Source organism: Rhamphochromis sp. 'chilingali' (genome assembly GCF_963969265.1).
Source record: "Rhamphochromis sp. 'chilingali' genome assembly, chromosome: 3".
Taxonomy (NCBI): Eukaryota; Metazoa; Chordata; class Actinopteri; order Cichliformes; family Cichlidae; genus Rhamphochromis; species Rhamphochromis sp. 'chilingali'.
In genome coordinates, this window is record NC_137931.1 from 31,906,675 (window position 1) to 31,918,707 (window position 12,033).

The window sequence follows — 12,033 nt, forward strand, 5'->3', positions numbered from 1 at the left end:
TATGGAGAAGTTAATTTGTGGTTTTTAAAAGAATCTATTTAAAACACAGTTTTCAAAATAATTTTGAGTAAATTGTAAGACCACACTTAATCTAGACAATGTAGTGGGTTGGGTTTTTTTTTAAAAGTAGATGTAAAGTAGATGAAAAAAAACATTCATTGCTGTAGCAAATAAAACTTTCTCAACATTGTATTATTTTATTTTTTTTTACTGTGGGCTGTGAATTATTAAATTCGGTTTTTTAAATATGTACCCTACTGCTCAAAGTTTTGAGATAAAAAATAATTTTTGAAAATTAAAGTCAAGTTGATGAGAAATGCTATTAATATTTAACATGAACATTGGTTTTTTTTATATCTATGCTGACACACACACAGGCCCGTTTTCACCAACTGCCATTCATCTGTTGTAATAGCACGCTGAGTCACCTAAAGCAAGTCTATCCCATTAAATTCATTAATCATTCAATTACAATCATCTCAGCACATCTAAAGTTTGTGAAACTGAGTCAGTGAGTTTGGTTATAGTCTCAAGAAAACAAAACAAAAAAATAACGTGTACTGCTTTTACAAAACAGGAATAAGTGGCTCTGACTGAAAACTAGAGAGCACAACTGAGTAGGACAGCTAAATCAGAAACCTTTTGGTTCCAAAGCAGACACCTCACAGGTCCTTAAATGACAGATTCATTAAATGATATCTCCAAGAGCCAAATTTTGTTGGTTTGTCATGAGAATACCTAAAGCTGTTGTATGAAAATTTCAGTTATCTGGTCATTTTCTCCTATAGCCTCAAACAGCCTTCATTTATTAGAAAAACTTTAAGATGATACATTTTCTTTGGGTTACACATGTTGCTGGAACACAGCACTGACAGCTGCTGAAAAGAGCCTGAATGCACTTATGTAGATATTGCCTTAAATTAATTATTACTTCTCTTCTATAACATTTATGAACATTGTAATGTTATTTTGTGTAAAAGCCAATGTACTTTTCTTTTCTTAAATAGTAGCTTGACTATATATATATATATTTTTTTTTTTTACTCTGAAAAAATGGGTTGGAAATCGGATGGGTTACGTTTTAACCTGCACCACAGCTTCAAGCACATATTTGCATCTGCACTTTACCTGCAGAGAAGTTCCATCTTAGGTGCCAATTTATGCTTCAAGGTCAACAAAAAATGGCAAACATCAAAACTATCCAGATTTTTCAGAGATGCTTAAAATATGCGTTTATTCCAATTTAATTCTACTGGGCATAAAGATTTTGGGACCACATCTTTGGGTCCCAAGCTTGGAACCATCCGGTGAAGGACGGGATCTCTTCCCCCTGCTTAAGGATGGTGATGGGGGTACCACGGCGGCCAGAGGGGTCTGAATCCACATATTGTTTGGCTGAAAGGAAAGCAGGATGTATTTGTGAACTGAGGTCTCTTCTGTACAGTAGGCTTAAAGGGCCATTCACTATAACCACATTCAAATTGGAGCTAAAATTATAGGAAGAGTGGTAAATTTAGAAATGAATGTAAAATAATATTATTTAATATTCTTTAAAATTATTCAGTCATAAATTTGCAAGATTAAAATCTTAAATGTCCAGCAAAAATATTTTATTCTCTGAGAGTAAATCAACAAATTTACAAACAACATAATATGAGAAAAAACAGTCTTAAATTTCTGAGCTTATAGTCAAATTTTTGAGAAAATAAATTTGTAAATTAATAATCTCAAATATTAATCTAAAGAAATTGTTTTTAGGTAAATTTGGTCATTTCCTTACTCATAAATTTACAATAGTTATCTCAAATAAAATATATTTGCTATCAGAATTAATATCTATAATTCATGCCTTATTTTCTGGGAAAATGATTCCCTCTATATATGTTTTTATTCTCTCTGAATTGACCCCGTTGCTGTATTTCTGTAATTCCTTCTCATGTCTAATAGTTTTCTCTTACCCATCTTAGGTGATTCAAGTTTCTCCGTTTCATTTGCTTCGTTTCCAATCCAAACAAAGATCTGATGGGAACAGTAATCAAAGAGCTCAAGGATCAAAAGGAGGAAAACATCAACTAGCTACAACTCGAGTCTTTCATCAAAAGTGCTTTTATACCTGATCCCATGTGTCCAGAATCATGACATCATCAGTTGCCAGATCGATCTGTGAGAAGTCCCCGGGAACTTCCTCAACCTGAAAATTGATCAGCACACAATTACAAAGTGGCCATTTAAAAATTGTTAAACTAGTTGGTAAGAAAACAATATAACTGTTTATATAAATATAACTACTTACATTTAAAAAATCTGATTGATGAACACTTGAATACTCACTGTTAGCCTGCCAGTTTTGTTTGAACATCCAAACAGTCGTGGTTGTCGGACCACTCCCTGAAGGGCCTTGGACGTCTGGTATTCTTTCTTACCACCCAGAGCAGCCCAGAAAACAGCTGGAAACAAGGAGAAAAGGACCGTTTTCTACTGGGGACATCTCACAAATACTACTTTGTGGAAATCAAAGCTCTTTACCTGGCTCCTGTGTCTCCTCCACCCCAGTAGCAGTTCCTCCAAGGAGGCTGGCAACATAGTTAGCTGCAGCCATCTCATCTGAACTTGCACCCTTTCCCTTCCACAGGAAAAGGCAATCAGGAGTCTTCAGCACAAACACATCATTGGTGTTCAGAGAGGATGCAGTGGGCTCCACCTGTGTGGGTGTGACAGAAAGATAGGGAGGAGTGGTGGCATCTGTTCATTATAAAGAACCAGTTTATTAACATTCGGTGTAATAAATGAGGCTGACCTCAACAGCTCGTGTGGTATTGTTGCCGCTCTTGCGGATATGAAAGAGCCGTGTGCTGCTTGGCTTAGTCTCGCCACACTTGCGGGATGTCCCACCCTGATGGATGACCATGGGCTTGTCCTTAAACAAGCTCACAAGATGGGGGGGTTCTTTACCTTGAGTGACCCGAACCTGCGGAGATACAGCCACACAGTCATTAAAATTGATGAGGAGACTGATCCCAGACTTACCTCTAAGTACAGCTGGGAGCTGGTTAATAGGAGCTCAGGGTAAAGACTGAAAACAGGGGACAGCAGTTCCTCTGTATGAAGGTTAAAAACATCAACCTACCTCTTCTTCTCCAGTTTGTATACTAAGCTAACAGCTGCAAGATGCCAAGGAGGTCATGTTTTTGGTAGTGTCTGCATGCATGTCATCGTGTCAGTTTGTAAACACAATAGCTCAAACATTTTTGAATGAATTCTGATAACATTTTGTAGGTGTGTTGAGTGGGGTCATGTTAACACTCCATTAAAATCTGGTTTAAATCCACCAAAGTCTTCAAGGTCAACTTAATGATTTGTTGGTTGAAAATGGAAAAAAAGTCTGTTAATGTGAATGATTTTGCAAGTGTGTTGTGTATTTTATTGCTTCTTGTTCATAATATAAAAGATGGACCTGAGAGTTGCATCATTCCTTTCACTAACTGTTGCCAGGTACTTTTATTTCTTAACATTTTAACTCTTACTTGAAATCTGGAAAAATCTTACCTGTGTTGCTACTCCATTCATGGAATCATCCAGCTTGACGGTGAGGAAGGCCGAAGCAGTCAGTTCATCCTGAGTGCATTTCTGCCCTTGCCTACAGCAAGCAAAATTAAGCACAATTAAATATGATATTCACAATTAAGGCATAAAAGTAATGTTTCAAAAACTCTTGATTCTCTCAGCACCCTCACACAGCTTACAAAAACACTAAATACATAAACTGACTACCCACAATTATATTTTATTATTTTACCACAAGTTTAAGAAATCATTAATGTTGTTGGTTTTTTTTTTAATCACAATGTCATGAGATTTCAGCAGTACTATAACTGGTAACTGTTTTCATTCTGTGGCATCATCATATCAGACAGACAGAATGGATGTGATGAAATTTGTTACATTTGCATTCCACTCTCAGATTATATTAATATTGGCACTCATTTAATTCTAGAAACATTAAAACTGCTTTAGGCTGATTCAGAAGGGGTCGGCATAGCAACCTCAAAGGGGATTGTGTCTCCTTCCAGGATTTTAGAATCATTAATGGGTCAATGTGTATAAACCCTGCCTAACATGCCTGCAACTGAACAATCCCACCAGCTTTGATCACTTTCATTTATTGGTTCATCTACAAATTCTGCATCATATTAAAGAGTGCTTGAAGATAAAGCAAAATTTCTCTATATCAAACCCAAACCCTTCATGAATAAAAATCTTGTTACAAAGACCAGTATGCTCTACAACTCAGTGGCTTTACTTCTGTGTGTGTTGTGTCACAAGTTCATATCATGCTTACATTTTTCATTCACCTAAACAGAGAAAGTGAGTACCAAGGCAGGAATCTTTGCCTTGTACCCCTTAAAAGAACAATTCTGCCACATTGAGCATGTTTTACGCACCAGGTGTAAATGATGTGCTTCTCTCTGCTTCCACTGTTGTAAGAGTACAGCACCAAGTAACAGTCACCTCCAAAGAACTGTCCATAGGTGGATTTGTCCACTGCTACCTTATCGCCTCCTTCCACACGCCAAATCTGCAGACATCCACCAATGTTGCATTTACTTATTAATTTTTAAAATAAATAAAACACTGTCAAGCTGGTTACTGTACCTGAACTTTCCCAGAGCCATCATCAACCACGCCATACTGGGCAGCCATGGCGGGGTTGTTGTGGAGATTGGATGGATCGAAGGGAATCTGCTCCACCTTGGCAATACGACCAACTGTGTGGGTCTGCCCTGGGCCTGTGATATTCCCTTCAAACCATTTGAAGAAGAACTGCTTAAACATGGTGGGCTCACTCCCTGCTGGCACTATCAGGACCTGCACATGACATAATAAACAACGAAAAACACGTTAAGTCATAAACACAATGAGACAGCAGAAGGATGAAGTTCTGGCAGCAGATGATCACTACATGCTAACATTACCTGAGTTTTACTGGAGTAATTTTTGTCTGCGATAAACTTGTCAGCAGCAGCCTTCGCTGCTTTGCGCTCCTCTTTGCTTGCTTTCTGTCCTGCAGATTAAAGTTTGGTACAGAGATCAGAGAGGTTAAACTGGTCAAATCAAAGTCAATGACTCATGTATGTTTAACAGTAGAAACCATCAAATGGTTCATTATGATTCTTTTAAAAATTGTGTAACTCTGTTAAAATAAATCCACATCATTTCATATTTCATGATTTTTTTTTTTCCTATAAAAGGCTTGTTTATCAAACAGGAAATTTGGGGGTCTGTAGGAAAAAGCTTTATGACCACATATACCTAGAACCACATATTTCCATATGAAAGCTGCTCAGTGACAGAGGGGGTATAGCTCAGTGGTAGAGCGTTTGACTGCAGATCAACAGGTCCCCAGTTCAAATCTGGGTGCTCCCTGTTCATTTAAAAGTCATTATTGCAATATGACAACTTTGAGTGTTATCCGTTTATAGTAATTAATATATTCAAAATTTATGTTTTTTGTAGACAACTATGAGGTCAGTCATGAAATATCACCAATGAGTTGTTTGATCTGTTTCACAGTGAGCTCAAATTCAGTTTTAGCGTTTCCTAATAACAGTCTTATTCTATAATTATTTGTTGCACCTTTTTGTTTATTAGTTTATTCAAATACACATTTTATCTGTACAATCCATACTGATCTGCATGTAAAAATTTATATTAATTATATTTCTAATTTGATGACAACTAATCTTCAAAAAAAGGGAAAATTTTCTTTCCCAGTATTGCTGTTGCAGGATGGGGTCAAACTGACACCCACTGACAGTACTTGGGGTTTAAAATTCTTCTAGGTTCTAGCGTTAAACAAAGAGTTTAACGCTAAAGAGAGTTAGTAACAACTTACTCAAATGAGCAGAGACTTGATTAATATAGTAGATGAGAAGTTGTAGAAATAAACAGATGTAAAAGCTTAATACCTTTCCAGACAAATATATTATTATTCAATCCATTGTCCAAGATGTAGCAATCATTCTGGTTGAGCATATCTTGTTTGAATGGGTTTTTATCAGCCACCAAAGATGTCTTCATGGCACCAGCAGCATCAGAAATCTAGACAGCAGAGAGATCAGAGCATCTGTATTTGTCATCTGAATGTCTTATTTACAAGGATCATGTCAAGGGACCATACGCCACGGTTGAAAGTCTGACAGAGTCTTAAATAATCTCTCATATTTTCATCTAAACCTTGAAATGATCCCATAGTGTTAAATTACAGAAGCCTATACACAATCCACACAGGAAGGAATGAAGAAAATCAAACATTTAAGTTTTTCCTCTATTGTTAGCTAGATCAGATTCATCTGAAGCACATGGTATAGTGGCATTAACTATGCTTGACTGCCTTGTGTACAAAGCAATACACAACGCAGGTAGGATTTCCACTGAAGCAGCATTCAGATAAAACTGTATTACAAAGAACAGATGAAACGTTTTAATTGATTCATTAGAGGCGTGTTGAGGGAAATCACCTTGCAGCCACTGCACCTCTTTTCAGCACAGTGAAATCAAACTCAGCATCAACTCTGCACTTGAATGAGGGCTTCAGTTTTAATGGGCTTTTCCATGACAATAAGAAGAATCTGTGGAAATTGTAGCATCAACCACAATCGCGCAGACTACAGGTAAGAGAGAATGCAATCAGCAAAAGTCTTGCCAGCAGAAGGCTGTGCAGGGGAGATCTCAGTGCATGGATGGATAGCATCAGGGGTAATAAGAAACCCACCATCATTTATTAACCTATACTGTGCTAAACATTTAAGATGGGCTGAGATCTTTAAGAGCATTTCTTCCTCAATCACCTGATCTCAACTCCACTGGATGTATTTTGGGCACATGAAGACTGAGAAACCCCCGAGGCTCTTTAAAACACAATGGCAGGATAACATGAATAATCAGGTGTTACAAAGATTTATAGCGTCCATGGAGCTTGAGGGCTGCAAAACTGGAGCAAATCAAATTCGTGGACATTTTTTTTAGAAATAGAACTTCTGATTTAAGCTGTTCAGCCAACATGAAATTTTGCAATAGAAATGCCTTTTACTAGACTAAAAAGTAATACAAGTAGAAATTTTTTCACTGCTGCTCCTTGACTTTTTGGGCTTCTCTGTATGTGTGTATTTACCAGATAAAGTGACGCCTTGTTCCTGTTTGTCTTTTCAACATCTGTATCACTGCCTCCTGGTGCGAGATCAGGCTTGGGTCCAAGTACCTATAATGAATACAACATTGTACTTAACATCCTCTCTAGCCACCAAATGAGACAAATAACTTATTTGTTACAGTCACAATGATTCTAAACAAGGAGGAAGTCACTAAAACTTACCTTTGTCACAGCTTCTGGCTCTTTACCTTCATCAATTGTATGGACTTCACCGCGGCCATTTCGCTCATTATCACGAATATCTCGGGCCATCTGAGTGGTTTTGAGCTTCTCAAAGTGATTTGCTTCACTGCCAAACCAGCAGTAAATGTTCTATTAATTCACAGAGAAGATGCAAAGAAAAGAAGAAGTAAATAAGGTTGAGATGACAAAATGCAACATCTAAACTCTGTACGATCTCTGTAAAACATTTTAAATTGTAGATCACCTTTCCCAGATCAATGATGAAGGAGTCTCCTTTGTTAAAGCTTTGCCAGGACAGATCCTCCTCAGTTGCTCTGACTGGTCGACGACCTTTCAAGTGCAGCAGGCGTTTGACATCTACATCATTGGTTACCACATGTTTAAAGCCTGAGGCAACTCCACCTTTCTGTGTTAAAAAAAAATCTGAGTTATGCTCTGTGTAAGTGATCTAAGCGCATAAGTTATGTTTTTGGCAGCGTACCGTATAAAGTACCATATAAAGATTTAAAATATTGTGTCACATCTGACCCCTGACCTCTCCTGCAAGGCCAATAGATTGATAGGAAGCCAAAGTGATACTAATGCTAAATACAGCTTTTTAAATCTATTTCTTACTGACATTTTTCCCCTTCCTGGACCTCTGACCTGTTCTTCAAGGTCAAACTTTAATAAAAATGTATTTTATCTTTAAAACAGTACTTAAAATTCTACTATATTTGTACTGGCAAAAGTAAATGACACTGGTATACTGGGATCTAAATATCACATTATAGTTTCCATCCAAGTAGCATGTCTTCTTTGACCTGTGTCCTCACTTTTAAATTTTAGATCTGCCTTTCTTTCAAGTTGACTGAAAAGCATGTTATATCTTTAAAGAAAGTACTGTCAGTAGAAAGAAGATGACCTGCCTAGTTAGTTAGAAATAGACTGTAGTATAATATAATATAATAAGCTAAAGTTATTCATGTCCACTTATTTACAAATCAATAGCTTTTATCCATTACCCACTCCTGTATAATCTTTTAGTAATCAAGGTACCCTTAACTGATATACAAAATACAGCACAGTGAGCTGCTTATAGAGGAGGTCTGTGCTTTCGGAGTGCTTTTTATATGAACGTTTTAGAAAGCTGACACCGCTGTTATGTCTGTAGTTGCTCTAGTTGCAAGAATTCACTTCTTTAAAGTCAACATAATCTCTAAAGATCACGCCTACTCGTTTGTTTACACTGTGCACAAAATGTCAGCAAATCCTACCGCTGACTGGAAAAATACATAAATAAAAGGCAAGAGCAGGTATGGCAAACCTGACAGACAACTAGCTTTGTTTCTAGGAAGTCAGTTCCTAGAAACAGTCCAGCACATAAATACACAGTATGCTAAACATAAAAAAATATGTAGTCTTTGATTCTGAAAAGTGAAGCAAATGCAGGTGCTTTGAATTGTCATGATGATTGAAAACACAAGTTTCCGTGCCATTTTCATTCCAATAAGCACTGTTTTTATTCATATCTCAATAGTTTAAGTAGCACAATAGTTGGACCTTTTTTCGCTCTCTGTTTTTATTTTATATACTAGTCCTTTAGTTCTTAACACAGTTTCATAACCCAGTGCTAAGAGGCAGGAAAACTAGTTAGTAACCAGGATTTCCCCTCTTTGAATGAACAAGTGGTGTAAAAATGCAGGGAATGTTCTTTATTGAATTCCACCATCCATTTAGTTCTGGTCCTCTAGTTATCATACTTATACAGGATGATCATCAATATGCAATAAAGTAATAATTTCTTAAAAATAGTTCTAAACCCAGTATTACTTCTCGTGACAGCTTTGGCTATGGTAGATAGGGGTTTAGCTGCATAAACATGTGGCTGACAAATATGCACGAATGATATGAAGCAATCATGATAACATCGAGCATTATCTCAAACAGCTGTCTTCAGGTCGTAGCAGGTCGTAGCAATTACTAAGGCAGTTCTAATGCTGGAGATTGATCAGTGAGTCTAAGGACCCTGTTAAAACTGTGAACACATAAAAAAGAAGTAAATACAGAATTAAAAGATGGTGCCTTAATCATTTAAATGGTTTATGCTCATATATTACATTTCAAGGAAACCCAGGTGTTCACCAAACTTCTCAAACCTGAGGCTTATAGAATGTGTTCTTTAGAATGGACAGCATGACACCATAATATTCAACATAATATTTTAGGTCTCCCTGACTATCTAAATGTTTTTAGACTCAAATTCTCATAATATAAAGAAAGATTTCAGACTCTTGTATGTCGCCATGTTTTGCCTCTCCTTTTCCAGGAATTGTGAAAGGGAAAAATTCTTTTGGGCCAGTGTGTATCACATGATAAACAGAGAAGGTGTTATAACATGCCTCGAATCCTGCACACAGTGACTATACTCCTCTGCTTGTCCTGAAAAGACCTGCTCATGTCTAACAGGGGGAAAAAAACCCTGTTTAAAGGACAAATTCAAGGAAGAATGATCATTCCTTTTCCTATGACAAACAAGAGCAAGGTCCCAGTCAGACTAGTCGCTCATTTTGGAGTCGCGTGGGTGGTGAATTATGACTTTTTAGAACTGTTTCCTTCCCTGAAGCTGTAACAGTATATTTACAGAGTTGACAGACATCCAATAAACTGTCACAAAGTCACAGTCATGGTTTGGTAGCTTAGACTCACAACTTTTACCTTTCTGAGGCAAACAAATTCAAATGACTTATACCACCGTAAGTACGCATGCAAATTTCACCTTGTATTTGATGCCAGACTTGAAGTAGCCCAGGAAGGTGGTTGACTCTTGGTTTTGAAATTCATTGTACTGGATTGCAGCTCCTTGCAGGTGGTCATCCAGCTGAGTTATGAAAATGGCAGCTGCCCCACTCTCATCCTGGGAAGCTTCATCGCCTAAGATAAAAAGGATGGTAAATAAACAGTGTGGAAAATAAAACAGAACATTGACAGGGAGGGAATTTAGCTATTAGGTTGTCAGCAGAGAATCCAATACCAATCCATGAATGAACATTGTATGAGGGAGCCTTGGTGGTGTAAAGCAAGATGTAAGCATCTCCGGTGAAGAAGTCTCCATAGAGTGCAGGGGGAACAGGTTTCAGATCCATGTTCTCCACCCGCCACACCTGCAGCCCAGGCTTCTTCCCTGCAGTCTCAAACTCTTTGTGTGCCATCGTGATGATGAGGACCTGAAAGGTGATTTGTCTTCATTAAAATCTTCAGGTCACAGCAAGGCCAACAGCTACCATTATATGACTTTTGGTTGGCAAAAAGAAGCAATTTTCACATCATTCTCTGACAATTTAGAGACTCAGCAATGAAAATAATCGATTGTTGGAGCCCCAGTTTTATATATAAATAGATATAAAATCTGCCTTCATACTGAAAGCTGCTGATCCCCACTTTCTTTTAAAGCCATCTGTAGTTCACATCACAACATTTTATATTACTATTTCAGTTACTTTTCATTGAATCCATGTCTGTTAAGAATGCAATTTTCAAGACCTTTTCTGCAGTATCTGTTATTTAACCTGTAACGCAGGTGCTTGCGCTGCTTAATTAAGCTGCGGTCGGTACGCATATCACAAGGTGTGTCTGCTCTCAGTGGCAAACTATGTTGTGGGGGAACGAAGAGCCGCTCCCAACAAGCAACCACAAAAGCAGGCATTTGTAGGTTATCTTCTGCCTGTATAATACGGTACTACTACCTTGTGCAGTTTTCTACCCAACCATGTAAAATATGGACACAAGGAAAAATGCAATAAACAACAGTTTATCGACGAAATTTATATTAAAAGCTTAACCAGTAAGAAGATAAGCACGTTTATTCACGCATTCTCTCTTTATCCTCAACGTAACTAGTTACAGACACTGAAAATAGTTTTTAGTTTGACTTCCTTAATGCAAAATGAGGAAGAGCTTTTCTAGAGTAGCATACTTCAGCATTGTAAGCATCGCTTTATAAATGCTGTGTGAAAGGCTAACTGCCAGCGAGTTATTAGCATTCGTTCTGCAGCACATAAGAAAACTTTATATTACCTGGTATAGACCGTAGACAGATGTTGGGTGTTAAGAAGATGCGCTGCTGCTCTTCCAGTTCTCCGCCCTGGTTTCCTGAGCTGTCCTCTGCTATATAGGCTGGACAAACATCCGCGTTGACAGAGGCGTGTCAGTTCGCCCATCCCAGAACAGCGGGTGATGGAAAACAACGCCCTTGAGTTGGTTTAGTTGTTTGGAATGCTTTTTTTTTTTCGTCTTGAAAGCCCAGTATGCAGGTCAGTTCCGTATTCCCCCTTCCCTATTTCGATTAAATTGGAGCGGTGGATTTCTACCAAATTCTGCCGAATTTCATTTTTATGTTATTATCTATGTATTATTTATGTATCTTACAGCTTTAGATGCTGAATACTATATAGTTTGTAAAGTGTAAAGTGTCTGATTATAGCCCTGTTTTGGGCAGTGCTAAAAAAAGCTCCACCTCTTCCAACATTCTGTTAGGATGCCTGGGTCGTCGACCCAGGGTTTTTGAGTTTATGATATTATTTATATTTTCTAGTTTTTTGGTTTCTTTGAGTTCTGTCTCATGGTTTATGTCTCTGTCTTCTTTAGTTGCTCTGTCTCCC

At 37.6% G+C, this 12,033-nt stretch overlaps 1 protein-coding gene across 1 annotated transcript; it reads right to left on the minus strand.

Moving 5' to 3' along the window:
- Positions 1 to 192: 192 nt before the first annotated feature.
- Positions 193 to 11,606, minus strand: scinla (scinderin like a). The gene is made up of 17 exons (XM_080877806.1): positions 11,450 to 11,606; positions 10,407 to 10,599; positions 10,152 to 10,306; positions 7,638 to 7,799; positions 7,373 to 7,522; positions 7,172 to 7,258; positions 5,967 to 6,099; positions 4,974 to 5,062; positions 4,654 to 4,866; positions 4,443 to 4,576; positions 3,547 to 3,637; positions 2,798 to 2,968; positions 2,527 to 2,701; positions 2,332 to 2,447; positions 2,114 to 2,191; positions 1,959 to 2,019; positions 193 to 1,395 (listed from the first exon to the last, which is right to left on the minus strand). Exons 2-17 carry the CDS (start codon positions 10,582 to 10,584, stop codon positions 1,250 to 1,252), a joined length of 2,139 nt encoding a protein of 712 aa, XP_080733932.1. The 5' UTR covers positions 10,585 to 10,599; positions 11,450 to 11,606; the 3' UTR covers positions 193 to 1,249.
- Positions 11,607 to 12,033: the final 427 nt, after the last annotated feature.